General features: G+C 41.0%; 2 protein-coding genes and 1 long non-coding RNA gene across 4 annotated transcripts in view; 2 read left to right on the forward strand and 1 right to left on the reverse strand.

The window, feature by feature from the left end:
• The window catches only part of LOC111607622 (NACHT, LRR and PYD domains-containing protein 3-like), a 392536-nt gene that overhangs the window by 144070 nt on the left and 220491 nt on the right, over window positions 1-27975 (forward strand). The gene's annotated exons all lie outside the window — the stretch shown is intronic.
• The window catches only part of LOC102220231 (NACHT, LRR and PYD domains-containing protein 12-like), a 70115-nt gene continuing 46361 nt past the window's right edge, over window positions 4222-27975 (forward strand). The window contains exons 1-7 of the mRNA XM_023329661.1: window positions 4222-4287; window positions 7530-7663; window positions 10616-10938; window positions 13208-13555; window positions 14383-14706; window positions 19637-19735; window positions 23104-23418. Of these exons, the coding sequence (XP_023185429.1) occupies window positions 10908-10938; window positions 13208-13555; window positions 14383-14706; window positions 19637-19735; window positions 23104-23418 (1117 nt within the window). The 5' untranslated portion in view covers window positions 4222-4287; window positions 7530-7663; window positions 10616-10907. The remainder of the gene's footprint in view (window positions 4288-7529; window positions 7664-10615; window positions 10939-13207; window positions 13556-14382; window positions 14707-19636; window positions 19736-23103; window positions 23419-27975) is intronic.
• Window positions 14369-21285, reverse strand: LOC111607651. 2 transcript variants are annotated; one of them, XR_002752399.1, is made up of 3 exons: window positions 21243-21285; window positions 14547-14687; window positions 14369-14457 (listed from the first exon to the last, which is right to left on the reverse strand). It is a non-coding gene; the product is annotated as an uncharacterized LOC111607651 (long non-coding RNA). The 2 variants fall into 2 exon arrangements; XR_002752398.1 differs by lacking the exon at window positions 21243-21285 and adding an exon at window positions 21200-21240.

Below are 27975 nucleotides of genomic sequence, written 5' to 3' on the forward strand. Positions count from 1 at the left end.
CAGAGTTTGAAATAGATATTGAGAAATATAGATGCTTGTGTGTGTCTCTAGTATAATGTCTGGAATTAGATTAATAACTTGTATAAAACTGTCATTTCTGTCTGGTTAATGGTGCAGCAGATCCTGCAGGGGGCGCTCTGGGGCCTCAGTGTTCAGGTCGGTTACAGTCTCATCTCCCAGACTCCTGAATCTTCTGGTTCCTTCCTGAAATGATTTCCTGCAATAAAATGTTGGCTGGAAATGAGCAGAAAACTGAGAAAAACCTGAAAAAGTTCAAATCTGACCTCAGAGTTTCACAGCTCAGATCACCATGGAAACAAAGAGAGGAAACATCGAAGGAAAGGAGTTTAATGTCACCTGGAAGGGGGCGGAGCCTCAGGAGAGTCAGGGGGCGGAGCCTCAGGAGAGTCTGGGGGCGGAGCCTTAGGTGAGTCTGGGGGCGGAGCCTCAGGTGAGTCAGGGGGCGGAGCCTCAGGTGAGTCTGGGGGCGGAGCCTTAGGTGAGTCAGGGGGCGGAGCCTCAGCTCTAGTCAGGTTTGGATCAGAACCGGTTCCGACTCCATGCAGCAGCAGAGCAGAGTCTGGATCAGGTGAGTTTTCATTTCTTGTTTTCCTCTCTGGGTTTTCTCTCTGTGGAGGAACCAGAACCAGAACTCGGCCCAGTTCTCCTTCAGAACCAAGCTGCTGGCTTCATGGAGCTGTGGTTCTGGTCGGGTTCTGGTTTCCTGCTGATCAGAACCAACAAACTCTGACAGCAGATTTCTACAAACTCTCTTAAAGCTGCAGTTTCCAGTTGCTGAGCTGAACTGGTTCCAGTATCTTTACTGGTTCTGCTGCTCTTCCTCCTGATGTCAGAAACCTCTGACCTCAGAGACTCACATCTGGTTTTAGAGGAAGAATTGAGCAGAACCAGGAAAAACTGGTTTCCAGGATGAAACTGCAGATTCTGGTTCAGCTGCTGAAGAAAAGCTGAAAACTGAAATTCCAACTTTATTCCCAGTTGATCTGATTCTTTGCAGCAGCAGCCGGATCTTTCTGGAGAATCTCTTTAGACACTTTGTCTCCTGCAGAGCAACAAGCAGCCTCTGATGACATCACTAGAGGCCACCAATCAGAGGCCTTCAGGTCACATGATGGAGGTTTTTGTGTCCACACAATGAAAGGTCAATAGTTCATCTTTGTAAATCATGTCAGTGGTTTTATCGTGTCGGCGACACTTTAAGTTTTTTACCAACTTCCATAAAAATAGAAGAAGAAGAAAAAAGTGCAGATGAGCTTCGTCTGCAGAGGATTCTTCAGGTCAGAGGTCACATCTAATTAGAAACATTTCTCTCCTAGATTCATATGGAGGAAACTAGAAAGAACAAGAGACTCTGCAGCTGCAGCAGGAAAGAGAAGCAAAGAATCTGGTTCAGCCTGTCAGTGGCGACGGGATTAAAACTTTCTGCAGTTTTTGCTGTCAGGAGTTTCCAGTTGGACATGGAGGTGAGAACGATTCATCTCAGCAGCTTCACTGAAGCTCAATGGGTTTTTCAGCTACAATGCAGCTTGATGCTGCTTTAGTTTTTCATTCTGGTTTAAAGTTTTGATTTTAAAACATCTTCTGTTCTCTGAAGCCACCAGCTGGAAACATGGAAGGAGAAAAATCTGAACATTGTGTGGATTAAATCCCTGGTTTTATTCCAGAATGTTACATGGAATAACAGGAACAGGATTAAATCATGTTCTGGTGGATGAAACTCAAATGTGAAGGAAATCAGAACAGGAGCAGCAGGAGTTCATCCTGCAGTCGGTGGGTTGCTGGTTCGATTCCCGCCCTCATCGTTTGTGTCCCTCCACAGTCGCTCCGTTTCCATCAACTATAAAAACTGAGAAATGTAACGGAATAAACCCACTGAGGCGGTCACCGACCTCAGAACATTTTACGTTTCTATTTCAAATAGTTTCCAGACGTCGATCAGGATGTTGAAGATTTTCAGTTTTATTTTTCATCTGATCTGTTTGATGATCTGCAGGAACAGAAGAGAGAAAAATACTCTGAGTTCAAGTTAGAAGAGTTGAATTCAGCAGAAATATGAAGTACTAGTTTCATTTAAAAAGCTTTAAAGAGCATGTTAATGGGGCAAAATGTGATTTTATTCTGTTGTGGTGAAAAAACTTGAGCTAAAATGAGACATGATAGCAGCTCTATAGATTCAGAGCCAAACACTAAAACTTCCTCCGGATCTGTAGCATTAAATCCACTTCAGAACAGATCCAGACGTCCTGAGCAGATCCTCCAGAGAAAAGAAACACAAGATTTGAACTTGGATCATTTGTGACTCAGCTGCTTGGATGTGTGTTTGGCTTTCAAAGGTTTTGTTGTGAAGCAGAAAGTTGATGAAGTTCACAGTGAAGACGACTTCAGTCCACCTGAAACCTGGTTTCACTCAAACCGTCTGATTCACTTTAAGGACGGGAAGTTTCTGATGCAACAGGAAGGAATAAAAGGTCAAAGTTGAAATGAAACAGAGATAAACTCCATGTTGCTCACAGATGTGATGGATCAGTTTGAACAGCTGTTGTTCCAGGAGAACAGTTTTGTTTTCCAGCTTTTGTTGACGGATGAAAATTTGCATTAGAAGATGAGATAATAACCGACTTTCTATGGTTTATTTGTGTGGATTTAAAGTCGTACAACTTTAAAGAAAAGCAGGAAAACCTTGAGGAGGAACCTGAGCAGCGTTCTGACAGACCAAACACTGAGAGGAACCAGAGTTTGCATCGTCAAAGTGACGACTGTGAAATCATCTGAATCTTGTGACTCGTTTCCCATCAAATCCCAGACAGGAGAAGCAAAGCCTCACGTCTCCAACATGAAGATGGAACAGGATGCAGGACTTCCACCGAGCGTCACGTCACTCACAGCAGATCAGGAGTCTGGCTCTTCACCTCCACACTACCTAAAACCTGGGACGGCGAGGGGTTAAAGGTCATCTCCAGCACCTATAATGTGCAACATTTCACTTCATATGAGAGCGTCTCAGTTTAGAGGTCAAAACCAGCCAAGAAGCTTCAGAGTTTTCCTGCAACGTAGCGCTGGTCTATTGGCCTCAGTGAGGCTGGTTTTACTGAAGATGTGTTCAGGGCAGCAGGAAAATTCAGCGCTAATACGGACGGGACCAACGACTCCACCTATGATGATGCTTGGATATAAGTTTATATGTTCAGATCTACATGAGATGAAACAGTCGATTTTCATCACATATCAGGATTTTCTCCATCGGTCACCCTGCCGTCTTTCTGGATTTATTCATTATTTACAGCATCAATGGAAATTGTTCAACCGGATCTTTATCTTTGTTTTAATTTAAAATGTTATAAAGTCAGATCAAGTCAGTTTCCATTACTGTCGTTAAATAAAAGTCACTGCAGGATTTTATTCAGTCTGACCAGAAAAACGATCTTTAAGAGTTTAACACAGCAGCTTTATTTTATGATTTAAAACTGTTTTTATTATATATATAACTCCAAACAGTGAATTAAAATATGTCAGGATAATATATGAGTCAGTAAACTGTCAATATGACTCAGGAAGACTGTTAGTTTTTCTCTAAACTCCACATTAAGTGGATATTAAATGTAAATAATGCAGCATTATCAGGACTGTAGTTCCGGGTCGTCCAATCAGGACGGACCTTGTTTTCCTCCATCAGCTGCAGATTCACCACCATCAGAACTTACTGCTTCAGTCACTCACACCATCAGCTGCACTTTGTAACGTGTGAAACTGTTTGATTGTTGTGAGAGTTTGGTTTGTTCCTGTTTTACTGCCTGCTGTAAAATTAATTACCACCAGGATAATAAAGAGGAATCGACCTTTGACCCTTGCAGTAGGCTTGGCATCATGAAGGTTAATGTTTAAAGTGGAAGCAGTCAGAAAATGATCCTTCTAGAAATGGAGCCGAATGTTTTCCAGACTAGAAATAAATATTAAAGAAATATTAAAGCTGAACTAAAGCGATCAGATCTCCTCCCACGATTTCTGCTGATCACTTCCTGTTTTACTGAACTACTTCCTGTATTGATAAGCTAACAGGAAATGACCTATTAATTAGAAAAAAACTGAAAAAGTTCAAATCTGAGCTCAGAGTTTTCCAGCTCTGCTCCCTGTTGATTCAAAGGGAAGAAAACATTAAAGGTGTTCAAAATCACCTGGGCAGGGGGCGGAGCCTCAGGAGGAGTCAGGTATCAGAGCAGGAGAAGTGGGGTCAAAGTTCATTTAGCAGCAGAGCAGAATCTGGATCAGGTGAGTTCTTGTTTTCCTCTCTCTGGGTTTTCTCTCTGTGGAGGAACCAGAACTCGGCCCGTTTCTCCTTCAGCTTCAGCTCTTCATATTTTCACAGGAAACAGACGAAGCTTTTATTTTCTGACAGATGGACTCAAACTAACAGAAGCAGGAAGTTCAAACCTTTGTTCTGTCAGTGGGAATCTTGGACCGACCCGTTTATCCTGATAAAGTCTCTTTAATCGTCTCTCTTGGAGAAATTTGACTTTAGTTTGGTTCTGCTGCTTGCGTTGTACTCTTCCATATTATCACCAAAATAATCAATACATCAATAGATCAATATGGACATTAAATAGATTAAAACCAAACAGCTGCTCCAACCTCTAATTCTTTATTGAGGAGTTAAAGTGAGGAGTTTGTTCTTCTGGACCGGTTCCTCTCAGGCTCTGTGTTTGAACTCAATCTTTGAATTCTTGATAACTACTGGAAATTCTGACAGAGGAAATCTCTGCTGCTTCGCTCTGAGTTCATGAAAACATCCTCAGAGTTCAGAACATGATCTGTTAAAATCCCGTCTGCCTGCTGAGGTTGATCTGTTCCAACAGCTCTGGAGGAGACGGAGGAGCTGTCCTACCCACAATCCTCTCTGCTGGTTTAATCCGTTAAAATCTGATTTTACAGTCAGGTTACCAAAGCAGCATGTAACTCTCTGCTGTAAAAATCCTCCTAACATCAAACCTCCAGAGTCTGCAGAGAAAGTTTGATGTTTGCCAGCTGAGGTCGTCATCAAGGTCAACTCCCAGCTGTTTGAAGGAGAGTGTGATGTCATGCTGGTGCACGGCCACCAGGAGGCGCTCTCCAGCTGAGCTGAGATCCAGCAGCATCTCCACTGTCTGATCTGTGTTAGCATGGAGCTGCTGAGCTTCACACTCCTCCACTGCTCAGCTGTGTGTCTCTGAGGGAGAGTTTGGAGTCAGCAGACTGAGGAGAACATCAGAAAACATCTCAACATGTTGATGTGGCAGAGAGACAGTCATTGGTGGAAAATGTGACCCGATGCTGACCCTGTGCTGCGAAACAGCCAATCAGAGCAGACAGAGTTCAGTTCAACCTGCAGTGGCTGGAAGACAGCAAACAATAATCCCAGTTCATTCAACTGGTTCCCATTCAGCTGGATCTGTTGTTCAGAAGGACGTGAGGCTGAACAGAAAGAAAAGCTAAAGTCAGTAGAAAGCAGGACCTGCAGACGCAGACGGACTGCAGATGATTTCAAAGCAGCTGAATTACAGTGAAGATGAATCACTTGTTCTCTGTTTCCTTCTGGATGGAAACTGATGTTGACTTTGATGTTGTGCAGCCATTTAAAACCCAGTTGAGTCGGGTCCGTTCACATCCTGTCTTTGTGCAGATTACATGACCTCTAGAGTTTTCCTGCCTCCTCCCTGAAGCACAAATTTGTGATTCAGCTCTAAATGATAAATAAATCTGTTTTTTTCTAACTGCACTCAGAACGACCAACATCTCATAATGTGGTTTTTAGAAAACCTCTCAAATACTCAGTAGTTTTTCCAGTTTTGGTTCCTCTTTGGACTCTCCTTCACAGAACACATCTGGATGTCCTGGTAGGGGTCATGACCCCTCCGTCTGAGCTACAACTGCCTTACAGTTAACCAGGATTATTAGTAAAATCACACAGTAAACTAGAGACACAGAAAACACACAATGTTATATTGTAGATGTAATAGTTTAGTGTGTATTAATATGAACACAACTTCTGCTAGCAGGAGAAACATTTTACTCTCTGAAACAGAACATTGCAACGACAGGAACTTGAAAAATGTTCCATATTCTTGTACTTTTAGAAATTTATCAAGAATCTTTAGTTCTGAGTAATTATTGGAGTCTTTGTCCATTTTATGGACATTAAAATGTTTCTTGTTTTACTGAGATTTTATCTCAAGAAACAAAACGAGAAAAATATTGATGTTAAAACTCCATTTCCCATGATGCATCTGACAATAGAGGGAAAAGTATTCAAGTTGCCAGTCCTGTAACGTGGAGCCGGCCCATGTAACAAGCAACTGTGACTGCTTAGGGTCCATCTGCTGTTAGCACTGATGTTATCATGTCTGTCTGAAATGAGATCTAAGCTCAGACGTTTATTATTTATTAACATATTCATAAATCTATTGTCTCAACCTGCTTCTTGCTGCTGTAAAGTATTTCAGTAGCAGCAGTTACTGGCTGATTACATTAAATGTTGAGGCAAAGATTTTCTCCCATAAATAATATTATATTACCAATTGTTTGACGGGACCCAACAGTAGAGAACTGACTAGTTTAGGTTTTATTTTCCAGCTATATGTCTCTGTGCCGACCATCAACTCCTGGTTCATCTGTGTGACAAATGAACCCAAACTGAGGAACGAGGAAACATTCCTGCACAGCAGAGACAGAAACTCAGAAACATCTTCCAGTAAACGCCTACAGTAATTAAAACCTGTTTGGAACTCAGCAGGTTTTTAACTTTTTGTTGGAAACGTTTGAGACAAACCAGTTATAAAACTTAAAGCCTCCAGGCTAAAAGAGGCCAAAGCTTAAAAAACTTTCTGTTCAGGAATGAAGGAGGGAGGATCAGGTGAGAATCATCATGGAAAGTTTCCTTCATATCAACATTAAACATGATTACATAAATTCATAAAATCTGTATTTAATAAAATATGAACATATTAACAGACGGTCGTGTCAACATGTGGAGAAACATGAAGGTTCTTGGTTCTGTTGGACTCAGTGCAGCATCATGACATTTTATAGAAGAGACTGGAGAACTGGTCAGACTCTCTGGTCCAGTTCTGGACTGGTTCCAGTCTGACCTGAAGAACTGGGACTTGTTTGTGTCAGTAGGAAACGTCTCATCAGGTTGAAGAGAATGTGGGGAACCCCAAGGTTCAATCCTGGACCCTCAGATTTAATATCTACAAGCTGATCAGATCAGAACCAGGAGAAAATATTATTAGTGATTTATTGCTCTTTTATTGTTGCTGAGAAGAAAATTGGTGCAACATTTGGTTGTTTCATAAAGTTCTTTATAGATAAAAATCTGATTAAAGCTGAAAATCTCCATTAATTTAATAATATATTGATTTAAAAAACTAAATATATTTAAAACATAAAGAATCTTTAAACTAAAATGTTAATTAGTTTTTAAAAAACATTTAGTTCCTGGTAACGATGATCAGACAGGATTCTTGTCATTTCAATAGGTGACCACACCTGTGCTGTGAGAGGGGGCGGAGCCTCAGGTGGGTCGGGTTCAAGTTCTGCAGAATCAGGTCCGGTTCTCCAGTCGCTCCGACTCGGTTTGTGTGAACAGAAGGAGAAGCAAAGATCTGATCAGGTGAGTTTTAACTCCACATTCTTCTGGTTTCCAGTCCTGACTGGGTTTTCTCTCTTTGAGCTGCTGGACAGAACCAGAACCAGAACTGGGCCTGGGTCTGGTTCTGTTTATGATGCAGAGCTGCAGCACCTGGTTTCAATCAGGAACTCTGGTTTTCTCTGAGTTTCCATCTGTAACCCAGACAACAAGCTGAGTTTGCTCCCAGTTTCATAGTGGAGTCAAACTGGTACCAGTAGGTTCTGAGTGTTTGTGGCCCGGCTGAGATATCTGGGTTCCTGGTTGGTGGATGGAAAATATTTCAATATGAAGTCAATAATTTATTGATCAGAGAGGATTTCTCTGGGCTTTTATCAGTAGAAAATCCAGATTGAATCAGTCTGTGGTGACAGAGGACAGCTGATCACATTTCAATCAATTATTGATCAATAATAAGTGATTATGGTGAAATAACAACACAGCGCCCCCTAGAGTATGTAAAAACATCCGGCCCACCCACTGCTGTTATTTAAATCTATGTAACTGAGTTAAAACATCAAACCATCAGAACCGATAAAAATGACTATTGGACCCGATTTACACACCCAGCAGGAAGTCGGCCATTTTGGATCAACTGTCTTTTTTTTTTTTACACTTTGACTTTAGAAGGAAAACCTAATTTAATACAACTATTAAAAATGTCAGATTAGTCCTGGAGATCTCAGATATTTAACTCTCTTAATAAATCTTTCCTCCTCTCTCTGAATTTTTATTCATTTATTTAATCTAATCATGTTGTTTAATGTGGAGATGAAGGAAACTTTCCATGATGGACTTTCTGTTTCTGAGTGTTTTTGGTTTTTAAATGTTTTAGGAAATCACAAATATCTGTGAATTTATTCGTTGAATCGCAGTGATAATTTCCATCACTGTTTACAAACTCTTACTAGTAAACCTGGTTTGTTTTCTATATTTTAATCAGTGAATTGTTTCTCTACCTGATGTTTCCAGCCTTCGTTTTCTCCTTTAGTCTGAACTAAAATCAAATTTCCTGCTGAATTAAATAAATCTGCTTGTTGTTTCCACAGTCTGGTTATCTGTGAATATTTACATGTTTTGTTTTGTTCAGTGTTAAAAGTTTGGGTTTGTTTATGTAATATAAATGAACTGAGAGTCTCTTTAGAATCACTGCAGCTTTTCCTCTCTGGGTTGGTGGCAGGATGCTGACCTTTGACCCTTGTGTTCGGTTCCTTCCTGCAGTGAGTCTTTTCCCTTTTCTAAAACTAGTAAATGTGTTTGACTGAAATCACCTGGTGAAAAATAACTAAACAGCGCCATCTAGTGTAGAATTACTGGAACATGAACTGAAGCGACAGCTACTGGTAGTGAGAAGGGGCGGAGCCTCAGGTGAGTCAGGGGGCGGAGCCTCAGGTGAGTCAGGGGGCGGAGCCTCAGGTGAGTCAGGGGGCGGAGCCTCAGGTGTGATGAGATCAGGAGAAACAGATCATTCACTTCACTGGTTTTTATTAGTAAAATATTAAAGTTTATTTGATGTAATAAGTTGCATGATTGGAAAATAAATCTAAACTTTTAAAACAGAAACTGAGCTTAAAGTCTGACTTTAAATCCAAAGCCGTACAAAAGTATTTACACCTTTTAAACATCATATTTTATCAGGTTCCAGAGACCAAAACAAAGTAATATATTAATTTATATTATTAGTATTATATGAGCTGTTGCATAATTATGAAGTGGAAAGAAACTGATGAACATTTTTCAGATTTTCAACCAAATTATTCGTCAACCTTCATGTCAGTCCTATGGAGGACCAAAACTGACATCATAAAAAATAAAAGCATAAATATATATTTAGTTTTTCCTTGTCCTTACACATTTATTGTCGTCAGGAATTTTATGTGTTTTGTTTTTCCTTTCCTTTATACATGTGCTGTCATCAAAAAATATTAATTTTACTTTTCCTTACAGGTGTTTTTGTCAAGAACAGGGTTAGGATGCTTTTTCATTTCCCTTAAACGTATTTTTCAAGAAAAGTAGATATTTTGCTTTGTCTTCCTAATATAAGCCCTCCTTCTTTTGTCATTGCCTCCTCTTCTTTTTCTCCGTCTCCTTTTTCTGCTTGTCCTTTTTCTCCATGCCCACCTTTATGTTAATGAGGAGAGCTGCCTATGACCTCTACTATCGGCCAATAAAACTCTGGAACCAAAGTCACTGCGTCAGACGTTGTGGGACGTTTACGTCTCGCTCAGTTGTTCGGTTCCATCTTTACAGGCCACAGACCAAAACAAACTTTATCCCAGTGTTTTTAATCCCCCCCCTATTGAATATGACTTTAAATATTAATAGAGGTTATGTGTCTCATGTAAAAGCATGAATTACCACTTTCTTTTATCAGTTGGTAGCAGGGTAAGGCATTTATTAACATTAGTTTGACAGGAATGTTTGGTTCGGACATTTGTTGCTGGTCCCTAATTGAACCTCTGAGAGCTTGAGAACGGCTGGCCAAAATTAGCGTTCATAAATCAAATCAACCTTGAGCTAAACGCCGCTTGCTCTGCGGATATTGGAATATCCAATATCGAACTTGAAATCACTGCAGTCAGTAACAGAATAAAAACACCGGGATAAAGTTTGTTTTGGTCTGTGGCCTGTAAAGATGGAACCGAACAACTGAGCGAGACGTAAACGTCCCACAACGTCTGACGCAGTGATTTTGGTTCCAGAGTTTTATTGGCCGATAGTAGAGGTCATAGGCAGCTCTCCTCATTAACATAAAGGTGGACAAGCAGAAAAATGACTTGGTTTCATCCATCAGGTTTGCTAAATGTTTCCCAGGCTGGACGGTGAATGTAACTCTGGTTCTGATCCATTTGGATCACATGTATGACTTGTAACACCTGATCATTTTCAACATTAAATCCTGTTTTTATAAATAACCAAATCTCTTTATTTCTCAAGGTGATTTACACTGAGAGGTTCTGGTCGGGTTCTGAAACTGGTAAACGGACCTGGTGGAGCACAGAGACAGAAATGAATGAACTCCAACAAAACTATGAGGAAACTGAAGCTCCATGCCTTTCCTCAGAACTGATCTGGATCAGAACCGGTTCAGCAGCATCTGGATCAGCCAATCAGCAGTGGAGTTTCCTCCTGTGTGTCTCTGCTGGTTCCAGTAGAAACGCTGATCTGGTGTCAGAGGTGATCCGCTGCTGGGATCTGATGGAAGCCTCTCTGTGGTTCTGAGCGGAAGATGATGATGATGATGATGATCCTCCTGCTCGGTAAGATCACCTTCCTCTCTCTGCTCCTCATCCTCTCCAGTCTCTCTGCAAGCTGCTGATCAGCCTCAGAGCTTCTTGGTTCTGGTCCATTCTTCTCTCTAACTGACCCCTGGTGACCTCAGCTGGTTGTTGGTTCTGGATCAGAACCTCAGGTTCTGGTTCCAGTTACTCGTCTCTCACCAGTCCTCCCAGTAGATCTCACTGGTTTATTGCCGTTTCCTGTCTGGGTCTAATTTCTCCGGTTTGGGTTCAGCAGCTGCTCTGGTTCTGATGTTTTCTATCAGTTTCTATCAGGTTGTAGTTCTGTCAGCATCAGAACCACTGAGACCCAATCAGACCAGTAATCTGGACATTAGCTCCCAGAAACATGAACCTCAGAAACCAGTGATGAATGTCTGCAGATGTTGAAGGTTCTGGTTCTGGTTCTGCTTTTCCTTCTATTAAGGAAGAATAATTTAATGTTAACTTTGGACAAAACGTTTGGCTCTCTCTTCCCTAATCGTCCGGGTCCTTAGCAGGTGACGCTCTCAGTGAGCGATGTGCAGCGACAAGGAAACCACAACACTGCGTGTTGACGTCACAGAATCACAGAGTTTAATCTCATACAAAGCAACGCATGAATCAATCAACAAAGCTGCAGAGGAACAGAGATATGCATTCTTTACCTTATAGAAACAAAGACAGACAAGACAAAGACAGACAAAAAACAAAACAAAGACGAACAAAAAAAGGCAAAGACGCGTCTTTGGAGAGAGCCGATGTAAAAAAGGCAAAATGTTGGCCGCTCTCTGAATTTTTTGTGCTGACATGAAATCTTATAGTAAGGAGGTGTTTTTTCTATTTAATATATGCACTCAAGGCGTTCCTCTTGTTGACCAACTGGAAACTCCCTTAAGCACTCAGAGAAACTTGGAACTCCCCCTAATTTACGGCAAAGATCAAAGGGCCATCTGGTCTCTGGCAAAACAAAAGAGCGAACCGCTTCGTCCTGACCCCCTGTGATTCTACGGCCATCCAGATGTCTCTCCCAAGCTCAATTTATTGCCCTGCAGGAAAATGCTAATTTTATGGCTTCGTGTGGTCCGGCCGCACAGCGGGAGGCCCCATTGAGTGATCTGCATTTGGCCCCTGTCTGTCTGGTTCAAAATAAGAGTGTTGAATCTACCTTTTACACATGTCGTAAGATTAACTGTATTAAGCACTGAAAATAATCATTTTTCCTTAACACTTCCTGTCTTCAGTTTATCTACATAAATGTTCATTTAAATCCAAGATGGCCGCCTGGGTGGTTGTAGTTTGTAGTTTGTTTCTCCTGAATTCACCTGGGTCTCACAGGTTGGTGGTCATAATGTTCTGCTGCTGATGCATGATGCTGGTCTGACCATTAATGGAGAATCAGGTTCTGGTGGGTCCGGTTCTTCTCTGGTTTACTGGTTTTATAAAAACCAAACCTGATCTATGGATGATATTCAGGATGTGATGATGAGTTTTTGTATCACAAACAGCAATTCTTTAGTCAACAGGAAAACTGCAACATATTTATTGCAACATGTTGAACTAATCCTGGATCCTTTAACAAATATCTTAATGTATTTATGACTAGAATTACATTTTTAGATATCTGGGTTAAGACTGTAATTGTGTAAAAGCTCCTTTTGAGATGATCGCTCACAATGAGGTTCTATTGAAGTAATAAAAATATGTAGAATATACAGAAGTTTCTAAATTGTTGTTTGATCAACAAAGACGCTTCAGTTTCACAGCAGAAACTGACTGAAAGTTACTGGAAGGTTTAAATTCTGTAACTATAAAGAATCAGGACCAGAAATCCCAGAAAAATAAAGTTAGAAGAATTTTAGTTTTTCAGGAAGTCACAGAAACAGAATCTGCCCCAACAATCACCAAGATACTAAAACAAAAATCTTTATTATCAAATCAGTTCATGAGATAAAACAACCTGAAAACTGACAGCAGGATTTCTGCAAATAACCACAAAGAAGCTACCAACTCGTTTTGAGTTTCATCTGTTTCAATCTTTCAGTTTTTAAATTTTAACAGTTATTTTAATAACTGATAAAAATCATAAAACTTTTATCAGTTTTATGACTTATTGCTTAATGTGAGTTACATATTACATGAACAGAGATCATTGCTGCCCAATCAGAGTTCAGTATCACTGAGCTGTTTAGCAGACAGACTGAAATCTTTCATCACTAGTGAATAACTGATCAGTATTTCTACACACTAAACCCTCGTCTTGTGTCCTCAGTTTCCCAGCATGCTCTGGGTGGAGTGGTGGAGGTTAATGAGGGGGCGGAGTCTGTCCTGCTGCCCTGCGTTTACTCTGATAATCCACCTGAAGATCCGTTCCTCATCTGGACTCGCAGTGATCTCAGTCCTAACTCCGTCCACCTACGGAGAGAAAACGGTGACGATCTTAAGAACCAGAACCAGCGTTTCAGAAACCGGACCTCCATGAATCCTGATGCTCTGGATACTGGAAACTTCAGCCTGACTCTGAGGAAACCTCAGCAGTCTGATGGAGGAAACTACACCTGCAGCATCTCTGGTGGAATAGAAGAACGGGAGGTCAAACAGATTCATCTGAAGGTCAAAGGTCAGATAAACAAGCAGCACACCCTATTTTAAAGTTCTATGCTATGAATGAATTTATTAAAATGAGAAAATTAATAATTGTTCATAGTGTCTGTAACCAAGGAGACCATCCCCAGAATAACTCAGAATAACCAAGGAATGGATGAATGGATTATTTCTATAATGAAATTATTATTAATGCAATCATTTCTATATTCTGAGTTACTATGGAAACAGATTTATTTCCTATAAACCTGCTGTTAATTCATAACAAAATGGAAATGCTTTCATTAATATTTCATGTTTCTTTCAGTCTCCATAACTGACCTCAGTCACTATTTTAGTCTTTAACAGTAAAGCAGTTAATGGCTCTTTAATGACAGCAGCTTCATTCAAACACATTCATGTTAATATCAATAAAAATAAAATATAAAATTAAATAGATCAATATTCAGCATCATTTTATGACTTCTTAAAAGACTTTATATTTATTAAGATTATAAAACATGATTTATCATGACCTTTTTCACTTTTTACACTATTATTTATGTTCTGATGATCTTTGACCAGCTGGATAAACTGAACATTTACAGGATGAATCTCCAGGAATAATTAATATTTGTGTTTCTCATCTTCAGCCTCCACAGAACTAACAGGTTTTGTAGATCTGCTATGTATAGATCAAACCCTCTGATGCATCAATGTCACATGAACCACTGATGGATTCAAGTTTCTGATTTTATGTTGATCATTAAAGAAATGATTTTTCTCCCTGCAGACAGAAACTGAATGATGACATCAAACCAGAAAATGATCCAAACTGTTTCTGATCATTTTATTTCCTCTCAGTTGATCAGCAGGAAGTCGAGGTCACTGAAGGGTCAGATTCTGTCGTCCTGCCCTGCACAACATCATCCCACCTTCCTGAGGACACATCAGTGGAGTGGACCCGGTCAGAACCAGAATTTATGATGGTTCACAGCAGCAACCAAAGAAACCAGGACGGTTTTTACCGCGACCGAACAGAGATGAACAAAGACTTCCTGAGGACCGGAGACGTCAGCCTGACCCTGAGGAATCCCACACACAGAGACGATGGACGCTACGTCTGCACCGTCTACAGAGACCAGGACGTCCTGAGACACACTGTGGTTCTGAAATATGTAAAGAAAGGTCAGAGCATCAGGTCAGAGCTGCTGATCAATCAATCAAATCAATCAAATTTTATTTGTATAGCACATTTCAGCAGCAAGGCATTTCAAAGTGCTTTACATCATAACAAACACAGAATCACAATGCAATATAGAATCAATCATTAAGTCAAGTTACATCAATAAATTTGTAATTGATTACATTTCAAATACAATCCTAAACAGGTGGGTTTTCAGTTGAGATTTAAAAGAAGTCAGTGTTTCAGCTGTTTTACAGTTTTCTGGAAGTTTGTTCCAAATTCGTGGTGCATAGATGCTGAAAGCTGCTTCTCCTCGTTTGGTTCTGGTTCTGGGGATGCAGAGCAGAACCAGAACCAGAACCTGAGAGGTCTGGAAGGTTGATACAACAACAGCAGATCTTTAATGTATTGTGGTGCTAAGCCGTTCAGTGATTTATAAACTAACAACAGTATTTTAAAGTCTATTCTTTGAGCTACAGGGAGCCAGTGGAGGGACTTTAAAACTGGTGTTATGTGCTCTATCTTCCTGGTTTTAGTCAGAACGCCAGCAGCAGCATTCTGGATCAGCTGCAGCTGTTTGATTGATTTGTTGGACAGACCTGTGAAGACGCTGTTGCAATAATCAATACGACTGAAGATGAACGCATGGATGAGTTTCTCTAGATCTGGCTGAGACATTAGTCCTTTAATCCTGGAAATTTTCTTCAGGTGATAGAAGGCCGACTTTGTAACTGTCTTTATGTGGCTCTGGAGGTTCAGGTCAGAGTCCATCACTACTCCCAGGTTTCGGGCTGATCGCTAGTTTTCAGTTGTAATAACTGAAGCTGTGCATTGACTCTAGATCTATAACTCTAGATCTATAACTCTAGATCTATAACTAGATCTATGACTCTAGATCGTTCCTCTTTAGGTCCAAAAATAATAACTTCAGTTTTGTTTCTGTTCAGCTGGAGAAAGTTTTGGCACATCCATACATTTATCTGTTCTAAGCATCTGTTCAGTGATTGGATGGGGTCAAAGGTCACCTGGTGACATCGTAATGTAGAGCTGTGTGTCATCTGCATAGTTGTGGTAGCTAATATTATTTCCTGTTATAACCTGAGCTAGTGGGAGCATATAAATATTGAATAAAAGGGGTCCTAGGATTGAACCTTGGGGTACCCCACATGTGACCTTTGACCTCTTTGATGAGACGTTTTCAGTTGAAACAAAGAAATCCCTGTTCTTTATGTAGGATTCAAACCAGTTAAGCACTGGACCGGAGAGTCCGACCCAACTCTCCAGTCGATTCAGTAATATGTCATGGTCAACACTGAGATCCAACAGAACCAGCACTGTGGTTCTGCCACAGTCCGTATTTATATGGATGTCATTGAACACTTTTACCAGGGCGGTCTCTGTGCTGTGGTGAGCACGAAAACCAGACTGGAAGGAGTCAAAGAGGTTGGTTATAGTTAGGAAGCTAGTTAATTGTTTACACACAGCTTTTTCAATAACTTTGCTGATGAATGGGAGGTCAGAGGTCAGAGGTCGGCCTGTAATTCTGCAGTAGTGATTTGTCCAGATTGTTCTTTTTTATAAGTGGTTTTATTACTGCTGTTTTCAGAGCCTGGGGGAAAACGCCTGATGAGAGCGATGAGTTACTATTTGGATCAGATCAGCAGCAATAACAGGCAGGACTTTCTTAAAGAAATGTTCTAGAGTTATAGATCTAGGACATCCAGACAGCAGGAACTGGAGCTTATTTGACTTATAATTTCCTGTAGGGTTTTATAATTAAGTAGTTGAAATTGGGTCATTTTTCCTGTATTTGTTTTGTTTGGGCTCAGCACTGGTACTGACTTTATAGTGGATGTTCAGATTAATCCTCTGATTTTATGAATTTTCTCTGAAAAGAAGCTGAAAACTGGTTGCAGGCGGCAATACATTGGAAATCAGGCGGTAACGTCACAGGAGGGTTTGTGATTCTGTCAACTGTTGCAAATAAAGCTGGAGCACTGTTAATGTTTTTGTTTATGACATCTGCAAAGAAAGCCTCTCTTGCATGTTTTAGTGTTAAATGATAGTTACATAGTCTTTCCTTATAGATGTCACAATGAACGTGGAGTTGAGTTTTACGCCATTTTCGTTCTGCCCTACGGCAGAGTTGTCTTGCAGATCTAACTGTTTGTGCATTTCTCCATGGAGATTTCTTTTTACCAGACACAACCTTCATTTTAATGGAATCAATAATATCTGAGACTTTAGACTGAAAATCATTTACCAACTTATCTACATCATTACAGCTTAAGGGTGAGGAAGAAGAGTAGATTTGATTAAAAGTTTCTGCTGTGTTTTCAGTGAGAGAACGTTTTGTGATGGTTGCTGTTTGTCCAAGTGGGTTAAAAGATAAAGAACTTTCAAAGGTAACAGGAAGTGATGCGACAGGCGACATCAGTTACAGAGACATTGGAAATATTCACACCCTTACTGATAACCAGGTCCAGTGTGTGTCCTTGAGTGTGTGTTGCTTGTTTGACATGTTGTGTTAAACCAAAAGTCTCTAAAATATTAGCGAGCTTTTTTGCCCCTCTGTCTTAGGGGTTGTCAACATGAATGTTGAAATCACCGATAATTATTAAACAATCATAATTAATACATATGAGAGATAGAAGCTCATTCAAGTCAGTAAAGAAATTTTCCACAAAAGTTGGAGTTTTGTATAGAGTTACAGTCAAAGTTCGTTTGTGGCCTTTAACCTCAATTCCAAGATACTCAAAAGAGGTGAAGTGACCCAAAGAGATTTTACTACAATTTATGGTATTCTTAAATATTGAAGCCATGCCTCCTCCTTTTTTGTGTTTTCTATTCTCACTGAAGAAATTGTAGTTAGGAGGCGCAGATTCAATTAGTACGATCGATTCATTATTATCATTCAACCATGTTTCTGTCAGAAACATAACATTGATATTATGCTCAGTGATGAAATCATTAATTAATAGAGCTTTAGCACAGAGAGATCTGGTATTTAAAAGAGCTAGTTTAAGTGACTTGGAGGCCAAGAAATCTTCAGTCTGAGGTTCCTTTAGGCAGGGGAACATTCTGATGTTTGAATTAGGTCCCCTATATTTTATGTTTCTGTTTCTTGTAGATTTTCTTGTAGTGATCCGGACAGGTAATGTCCTGTTCTGCAGTGCCGAGGGGCCAGACACATTCTGGAGCAAGAAGGGCGTAAAGATAAAGTCTGGACCCCGGCCTCAGACCTCAGAAATGCAGAGTGATGGATCCTCTGGGACGTTAGAGTCAGGTGGCTTAAATGAAGTGAGGTCTGCTACGTGAGCGCTAAGGAGAGACGTCCCAAGTACAACCTGTTGATTCATTCCATCTGTAAATTTAAGAAACTCCGGTCCAGAAGACATTTCTCCATGTGTATCTTGTGAATCCTGTGAATGAGTAGGTGAGAAGAGAGGGAGGGGAGAAGGAGGAAGGGAACCAGTCGCTCCGTCTCCAGTCGATGTTGTATCAGCTTGTTTTTGTTCCTGATAAGCAGAGTGTTTCTTCCTAGTCAGAAATCCTTGAGCCTGTTCTTCTGAAGCGATGATCGCGTTGCTGTCCTTGTTGATAAAGTGAAAAAGATTTGCAGTGAGCAACTTTATCCCATGTTTATTAAGATTGCGTCCGCTTCTTCCAAAGAGGTGAAAGCGCTGCCAATAGATCCAGAGGTTATGGATGAAGGTCACTGAGCTGGCAGAACAGCTTTTAATCAGCCATTTGTTTATCATGTCCAGCCTGGAGTGTTTTTCGTCTCCCCATTGAGGTGATGGAATTGGACCACTGAGAAATAACTTCATTTTTAACGTTCCCATAGTGTTCAGTAGAATATTAAAGTCCTTTTTCAGAATCTCAGATTTCTGCTTTGCCACATCGTTGGCTCCAACATGCACAACTAAGGACTCAATATCTGGCTGATCAGTGGTCAGCGAAAGAACTTTACGAGTTAAATCAGATACAGTGTCACCAGGAAAAGAAATCACTCTCGTTTTCTTGGGATTGCAAACGTGACTGATTCCATTTACTGCCTCATCTCCAACAATAAGCACTTTTGGCATACCTTTCATTTTCCTGGTAGCCGCTTTGTCCTTTGGAGCTTTGGGGGGTGGATGTGTTGGTCTTGCCTCATTGTTGGTGTTTGAAAGCGAGGTTTCACTCAGAGGCTCAGGCTGGAGTACAGAAAATCTGTTTTTCAGTGGGATTCCCACAGAGTCAGAATGTTTTGAGGCCCGGGCTGGTCGCTCTGTCCTTGGGAGCGGGGTCGGTGGAACCGTTTTGGTTGCAGTTGCTTGTTTGTTTTTCTTTGGTGGAGCAGGTGTTGAGGTTGAAGGTGGGTTTCGGCTCAGAGCCGGCCACGCTGATTCGTCCAGGTGAGGGGTTTTTCCTGTCAGTCGCCTCATCGGATCTGCGGTGTGAGACTTTTGCTTCGGCTTGGCACCCAGAGCGTTCCAGGGTGAGCTGCTTGATGCGAGGCGTACAACCTCTCCGTTGATTTGAGGAAGAGTTGTCTGATTTCCACAGTTAGCGTTGATTTCAAAGTTAACCTCCAGCTGTTTGATCTTCATTTCTATAGACTGAAGTCGTTGTATAATACTGCTAATGTCCTTGGGGTCGGCCGGAGGCATTTTGTCCTGGTTCAACTTGGAGATGAAGTTGGTAAAGTAAGGTAAAAATAAAAGTAAGAAAATCCCCCAGTCCTTAGGTTTGTAGTAATCCAGTTATGATGTTGAAAATGTGAATATAACTATAAAAACTGTCACTTTAAAAGTAGCTCAGGCGAAGTTATCAGTAAAGACGGGAGAGAGCAGGACAAGCTGTTGCTCCTTCAGCTGCCAGACAGTTTTATATGCTGATGAATGTCAAAGGTCAGAGTGAGGTCAATCTTTCTCTGTTTTTCCACAGAACCCTTTCCATCCTGGGCCACAGCTCTGCTGGTTCTGCTGGTTCTGGTTCTCATCGTCTCTGCAGTTTTATATCATTTTAAAGATTATTTCCTGCCAGGTGAGTCTGAATGTTTCTGACCCAGAATGCTGTGAGACATCATGTGACCTGTTCTGGGGGTCAGAGGTCAACGGTTCATCTTGTCATCAGTTCAGATCAAATGCATTGTAGTTAGAAACATCATGAACAGAACCAGAACCAGCAGCTGCTGTCTCTACAGTCTGTTAGATATAAAGGAACTCAGTGTTTCAGCTGTATTTCAGTTTTCTGGAAGTTTGTTCCAGATTTATGGTGCATAGAAGCTGAATGCTGTTTCTCCATGACTGGTTCTGGATGTAGAGCAGAACCAGAACCAGCAGGTTGATCCAGCAGCTGCAGATCTTTAATCCGTTCAGTGATTTATAAACTAGCAGCAGGATTTAAAGTCTCTTCCTCTCAGTGAAGGACTGTGGAAGTGGGCGGAGTTTGGATGTTTTATTAGTTACTAATAAAGTTAAATAAAGTAAAAGAGAAAAACTAAACATAACAGAATTCACCATTTTAAGTAAAACTCAGCTTCTTCTGGGCAAAATGAGCAAACAGAAAATGTCTAAAGCAGTGGGGGCCACAGTGGGCCCCTGAGGGCCGAAACCTGCATGTTTTAGTCTCTCCCTGGTTTAACAAACCTGGATCCAATGAGGCTCGTTAGAAGAACATTGACCTGCTGAAAAGGTTGTTTCTACCACCAGGAGAGACTAGAACCTGCAGGATGTCGGCCCTCCAGGACCCACTTTGGTCTAAAGTAATAAAATACAAACATTTTTCTTCTTAAACACTAATAGACTGTATCTTACCAGTCTGATGGTCATAAATACCATGTTGTTGCGCAACACCCCCCCCCTCCTTTCTGTCTCTACTGTCTCACTCTCTACTTCCTCTTCTGAGAGGGGAGATGTGCTACCAGCTCTCCTTCTAACGGGTTAATTGAGTTTCCTAAATCTGCCGGGATTTACCCTGTCCAGAACTGAAGTAAACTCTGTTTAAGCTGGTTTCGAGAAACGATTCGCCTGGTTTTCTGACGGCCTACATCCAGGTGTCCCACCCTTCTTCCCCCTGTGAATTAGCCAGACTGAGCAGCCTACAGCCAACTAGTTTCACAGAGCACACCTGTTAACGGTCGCTCGTTCTCTATTTTACAACTTGCATTTCTTATTGAACCAGGTAGGTTTTAGTGACTCGGGTGAGTCCCAAGGATGACGTTTTAAATTTGGGCTACCAGCAACCTAAAAACATTTTAAACTTTTTCCTCTCCAGAATCAAACATCAGAGCTATTTTACAACCATCAAAGAACTTTAAGGTGACTCATTAACTGAATGTCCACAACATCTTTTAGATTTTCTTTATGCTAAATATTTCATTAATAAGGCATTTTTGCAAGGGTCAGTACAGCTTAATTCAGTAGCAGAAATAATCAAATAAGTAAAATCAATCATCTAGTCTATCTTTCCCTACTGCTGACACTGAGAACTAAAAAAAAAGGGAACCTTTGAGAGAGACGGACGGAGTTTGACGTTTCGAACCCCAGACCTGGCACGACGATGAAGAAGGTGTTGCAGCAGGAGGAGGAGGCTGATCAGCGAAGGCAGGAATCTCTGTAGGTCTGATGAGCTTCTTCCCCGCATGGATGGTGAGGTCACACAGGACTTGGTGCTGGCAGGAAAAAAGGCACCAGTTCTTCTTCTTTGTCTTTGCCTTTGTCTTTGTCTTCATCTTTGTCTTTGGGGTCTGGACCCAGCCGATGAGAGAAGTGCGATTCGAAGCCACAGGTTGTGGGCCTGACGGGTTGGTCCTCATGGCAGGACAGTCTTCGGCTCTGTGGCCCCGGCTCTTCTTCAGCTGCAGAGTTCTTTGTCCATCTCGATCTTGGCTCGAAGCTGCCCGGAGGATCCAACGAACGGTTCCTCTTTTGCACCCACCTTTTATAGGGTTTCTGACTGCTCAGACAGATGATCTCATATCCATCACTGTCTTACAGACATTATGTCCTGATGTCTGTGCTAATGTCTCAGGGTTGCTCAACCTCCTATGTCCGTTGTCTTCACAACCTTTCACCTAAATAAGGCGTTGATCATCTCTGCTCTCCTGTTAGTTCCTTGCCTTTCACCTTTCACCTACTCTCTACTACCTCCAACATATCAGTGATGTTTAATTGCAGTTACACCTTTTTACACCATTTCAAGTTCAATGTCAAAATCACATTTATATCACATTTATTTTCTTTAGCTTCTCTGATTTATCATTCATTTATGATTTTATAACCATAACTTATATCACATTTATTTTCTTCAGCTTCTCTGATTTAGCATTCATTTATAATTTTATAACTATAACTTATTAATTACTCGCATTATAATCCTAATGTGAGTTATTACAGATGTTTTTCTGAAAAGAAACCAAGAATAATACATGATTCTAATTATTTAATACTAAAGTTACAGTTACTTGTTTTTCTTGTAAGTGTTCCCACAAATGTAAGTGTAAACATTATTACAAGTAAACCAATATTAATATAAATATTTTACTTTGAATCTTATCAAATTACTCAAAATGTTTAGATTTCATTCTTTAAACTTTCATGCTTTAAAATAAGGAATAGTCTCAGCTATTTTTATAAATCTGCAGGCTGGAAACTTCCTCTTTTTCCAGGAAACCTGCTTTTCCTGTTTAATGACTCTCTCTGACTGACTATGATTTCTTATGATTAGATAGAGAAAAGTAGAATTAAAGCAAAGTTTGCTTTAGACAAAAACAACACACACAACCAGATTTATTTTATTGACACCTAAGTCTACTGTTGGGCCTAGATGTTACTTGAGTGATTCATTTTAAAGATAACTTTATTTATTATTACTGTTAAACTAACTTTATTGACACTTAAGTCTACTGCTGGGCCTTGATGTCACTTGAGTGATTCATTTTAAAGATAACTTTATTTATTATTACTGTTAAACTAAAATCTCCAGCATGGGGAAGTGGGATGAGCTCGGATTTTCTTGACAACCATAAACTACCTAAAACACAACTTCAACAGATCTGCACTGATTCCTGAACATTATTTCACATCTGAACAAAACATTGCTCACAAAGTGACTGCGCCCCCTAGTGGTGAAGCTAGAAACTACAATTCAGTTCTGCCTTCAGAACAGTTTCATCCCCAAACTGCCTTGAGGATGAAACACTGCTGTCGGATTTTTCTCTCTGACTTGAACGTCTCAGTTACAAGGAAACATTTTCACCAGAAACACCTTCATGGTCTCTGACCTGATGGGTCCAAACTGGTCCAGGAGGAACTCTGACAATATCAGCTCTCTGCTCATCATCTGCTCCACTTCTCTCTCATCGTCTGTCTGTCCGTCTTTCTCTCATCTTGTTCTCTGTCGTCTCTCAGCTCGTCAGGTGGAGGTGGATTCAGGGGTGAAGTCTGTCCTGCTGCCCTGCAGAACCAGCGTCTGCCTACCTGGAGGCTCTAGAGTGGAGTGGAGGGACAGAGAGAACAAGTTGGTCCATGTGTATCCGAACGGTTCTGATGATCCTGAAGAACAGAACCTGACCAGCAGAACCAGGATGGGTAAAGAACCACTGAAGACTAAAGACCTCAGTCTGACTCTGGAACGCCCCTCAGTGGCAGACAGCGGGATTTACACCTGCAGAGTCAGGAAAGGAGTCACCCTGATGATGAAACGGGTTCATCTCCAGGTCAAAGGTCAGTGGTATAAATGTTGGATTTTTCCAATCAGATGATTGGTGGTGATCAATAGCGATGATTGGCTGATTAGAAGGTCAAAGGTTAATGTGATGTAATGAGTGAGGAAGAGGAGGAACCAGATCAGGAGGTTCAGGACAATCAGGGACCAGAGTCCTGAAGAAGCAGCTGGAGACTTTGACTAGGACAGTGTCCCCTGCTGGTGACACCAGTTACTGTTCAGAACCATCAGACGGGTCAGAACCATCAGAACTGAAGTTCCTGCAACCTGGTAGCAGCAAACATGTTGTGAATGAGGAAGCATGTGGACTGGATTTTATTTTTATTTAAAAAAGTTTTTCCAACGTTTTGAGATTGAGTCTGTTTCACTTTTTTGATAAAATTCTCCAGCTGCAGAAAACAGCGGCTCACGCAGCCCAGATGGCGCTAGAGAGCAAAGAGGTTGTAAAGAAGGTGGAAGAGGTTTGGATAGATGGTGTTGTGGTTGTCCAGGATCTCAGAGGATCCAGAGACTTGGCAGAATCGCCCTCTGGCAGGAATCTCTGCTCCTCCTGGACGACATCAGCTGTTTTTGGTCTGACTGAACATTTTGATGTCGACATGTTGGAAAAAGTTTTCCAAAAAACAACAAATTGCCATTTGTTGGGTTTTGTAAAGGGCTGGACAGTGGTGCAGTTGGTAGCACTGTTGCCTTGCAGCAAGAAGGTCCTGGGTTCGATTCTGGGCCCAGGGTCTTTCTGCACAGTTTGCATGTTCTCCCTGTGCATGGTGGGTTCTCTCCGGGTTCTCTGGCTTCCTCCCACAGTCCAAAAACATGACTGTCAGGTTAATTGGTCTCTCTATATTCTCCCTAGGTGTGTGTGTGTCTGCATGGTTGTGTGTCCTGTCTGTCTCTGAGTTGCCCTGCGACAGACTGTTGACCTGTCCAGGTGACCCCGCCTCTCTCCTGGAACGTTACCTGGAGAGGAATCAGCATCTCTTCTCCTTGTGTAACATTTAAGATTTTAAGGAGCTGCCAAGTTTACTTTGTAAAAATGCAAAGAACAATCTTCATAGTTACATTGTTTTGTTACTATAGCAACGATCTGATGTTCTCAGATTAATCTTTGAGTTTCAGATGTTCATTAATGCATCTTAGTAAACTACAACTACCTTTGACTGCTAAGTTAACCAAACTAGGCCCCCTCTCCCAGATTTCACTAAATCCATGGTGAAATGTTGTTAGTGGTGCTGATGTTCTTTGCAGCAAGAGGGGCCCCTAAGTCAGATTCTGCTCAAGGCCTCATAAAGCCTTGGACCGGCCCTGCATGATGAGCTAGACCCGCTGCACAGGCATCTCTGCTGCTGGATGTAGAGGGACAAACAGGAGATTTAATTTATGTGGCTTTAGTAGCTCTTCCATTTCGTGTCTATTGAGTTTTTATTAAGCACCACAGAGACTGTTTTGGTTGCCTGATTTCCATTTTGGCAGATACCATTTTTTTTCTGAAATGTTGCTCTTTATTATCAAGAAAGTTGCTAAATTGGCAACAATGGGTGATTATTGTTAACTGTAAAAGTGCAGATATGACCTGGTTGGCTGATTTGTCAGTCAAACCTCTCACAGGAGAAAAGAAAAGCACAGTGGTTGATGTTTAGACTTTTTTGAGGTTGATAACATTGGTGGATAAAATTGGCTTCACATGTAAAAATCGGCTGATTACCGATCTCCCAAAATTAAGGAAATCAGCACCGATAAATGGGCTGGACATAACGCACCGGCTAACCGGGAACTGAAACTTTACCAGAGCAGAAACACAGAGTCAGCATGTTGAGACGCAAACACACAGGCTGCACATTCTCACCACATGCTCAACGCAAACCTCTAAATCAGGGGTCACCAACACGGGGCCCGAGGGGACCCTGCCGCCCGCGGGGACCCTGTCGCCCGAGGGACCCTGTTGCCCGCGGAGCAAGTTCTAAAAATAACCATTGTCATTAGGGAGCACTGCCAAAGAAATGATTTAATTTAATGTATTTACATTGAATTAATAACATTTGTTTATATATAGATGTTTTTAAAGTAAATGATAAAAAAATGTTTAAAATAAATTGCTTTATGCATAAAACTCTTTTCTACGGTTAAAGTTCAGAACTGCGCAGACGCCTGCAGGATTTTATCGGAGGGCAGCAGCGCCTGCAGCTGGACGGCTGCAGCAGCTCTGTATACCTTAAGATTTTCCTTGAACTAAAAAAAGAAAAGAATAATTTCTGAAAGTTTTATTATCGAACCCTCTTTACAATTAACAAAATTGTGGAGAAAAAAAAAGATCTTATGTGTCAAAACATCTTGTACGTAGCGCACGTCTGAGTCTGTGGGGGTCAAAGGGCACGCCAAAGCTTAAATCTGATTGGTCAGTTTGCTTTTGTTTATTTGGTGGCTTGGCGCTTTTTCTGTAAGATAAAAATGAATGGCAGGAGTTTGAACCTCCCATAGTTCTAAGAGCGGTTTGGATCCCGGTTGTGGTTCTGGTGGGTCGTCGGTTTCTGAGCTTCTTTGATGTTTCCAGAACTGGAGAGCTGATGGGTCACCTGTTAGCTGTGTTGTTGCGCAACACCCCCCCCCTCCTTTCTATCTCTACTGTCTCACTCTCTGCTTCCTCTTCTGAGAGGGGAGATGTGCTACCAGCTCTCCTTCTAACGGGTTAATTGAGTTTCCTAAATCTGCCGGGATTTACCCTGTCCAGAACTGAAGTAAACTCTGTTTAAGCTGGTTTCGAGAAACGATTCGCCTGGTTTCTGACGGCCAACATCCAGGTGTCCCACCCTTCTTCCCCCTGTGAATTAGCCAGACTGAGCAGCCTACAGCCAACTAGTTTCACAGAGCACACCTGTTAACGGTCGCTCGTTCTCTATTTTACAACTTGCATTTGTTATTGAACCAGGTAGGTTTTAGTGACTCGGGCGAGTCCCAAGGATGACGTTTTAAATTTGGGCTACCAGCAACCTAAAAACATTTTAAACTTTTTCCTCTCCAGAATCAAACATCATAGCTATTTTACAACCATCAAAGAACTTTAAGGTGACTCATTAACTGAATGTCCACAACATCTTTTAGATTTTCTTTATGCTAAATATTTTATTAGTAAGGCATTTTTGCAAGGGTCAGTACAGCTTAATTCAGTAGCAGAAATAATCAAATAAGTAAAATCAATCATCTAGTCTGTCTTTCCCTACTGCTGATACTGAGAACTAAAAAAGGGAACCTTTGAGAGAGACGGACGGAGTTTGACGTTTCGAACCCCAGACCTGGCTTGATGATGATGAAGATGTTGCAGCAGGAGGAAGATGTTGATCGGCGAAGGCAGGAATCTCTGTAGGTCTGATGAGCTTCTTCCCCGCATGGATGGTGAGGTCACACAGGACTTGGTGCTGGCAGGAAAAAAGGCACCAGTTCTTCTTCTTTGTCTTTGCCTTTGTCTTTGTCTTCATCTTTGTCTTTGGGGTCTGAACCCAGCCGATGAGAGAAGTGCGATTCGAAGCCACAGGTTGTGGGGCTGACGGGTTGGTCTCCATGAGCAGGACAGTCTTCGCCTCCGTGGCCCCGGCTCTTCTTCAGCTGCAGAGTTCTTTGTCCATCTCTTGGCTCGAAGCTGCCCGGAGGATCCAACAAAAGGTTCCTCTTTTGCACCCACCTTTTATAGGGTTTCTGACTGCTCAGACAGATGATCTCATATCCATCACTGTCTTACAGACATTTCCGGATGTCTGTGCTAATGTCTCAGGGTTGCTCAACCTCCTATGTCCCGACATTATGTCCTGATGTCTGCTGCCTGCACAACCTTTCACCTTTCACCTACTCTCTACCTCCAACATATCAGTGATGTTTAATTGCAGTTACACCTTTTACACCATTTCAAGTTCAATGTCAAAATCACATTTATATCACATTTATTTTCTTTAGCTTCTCTGATCTAGCATTCATTTATAATTTTATAACCATAACTTATATCACATTTATTTTCTTCAGCTTCTCTGATTTATCATTCATTTATGATTTTATAACCATAACTTATTAATTATACTTATTATAATCCTAATGTGAGTTATTACAGATGTTTTTCTGAAAAGAAACCAAGAATAATCCATGATTCTAATTATTTGATGCCAAAGTTACAGTTACTTGTTTTTCTTGTAAGTGTTCCCACAAATGTAAGTGTAAACATTATTACAAGTAAACCAATATTAATATAAGTATTTTACTTTGAATCTTATCCAATTACTCAAAATGTTTAGATTTCATTCTTTAAAACTTTACCTTTAAAATAAGGAATAGTCTCAGCTATTTTTATAAATCTGCAGGCTGGAAACTTACTTCCTCTTTTTCCAGGAAACCTGCTTTTCCTGTTTAATGACTCTTTCTGACTGACTATGATTTCTTATGATTAGATAGAAAAAAGTAAAATTAAAGCAAAGTTTGCATGAGACAAAAACAACACACACAACCAGATTTATTTTATTGACACCTAAGTCTACTGTTGGGCCTAGATGTCACTTGAGTGATTCATTTTAAAGATA

Source organism: Xiphophorus maculatus, chromosome 24 (assembly GCF_002775205.1).
Source record: "Xiphophorus maculatus strain JP 163 A chromosome 24, X_maculatus-5.0-male, whole genome shotgun sequence".
Taxonomy (NCBI): domain Eukaryota; kingdom Metazoa; phylum Chordata; class Actinopteri; order Cyprinodontiformes; family Poeciliidae; genus Xiphophorus; species Xiphophorus maculatus.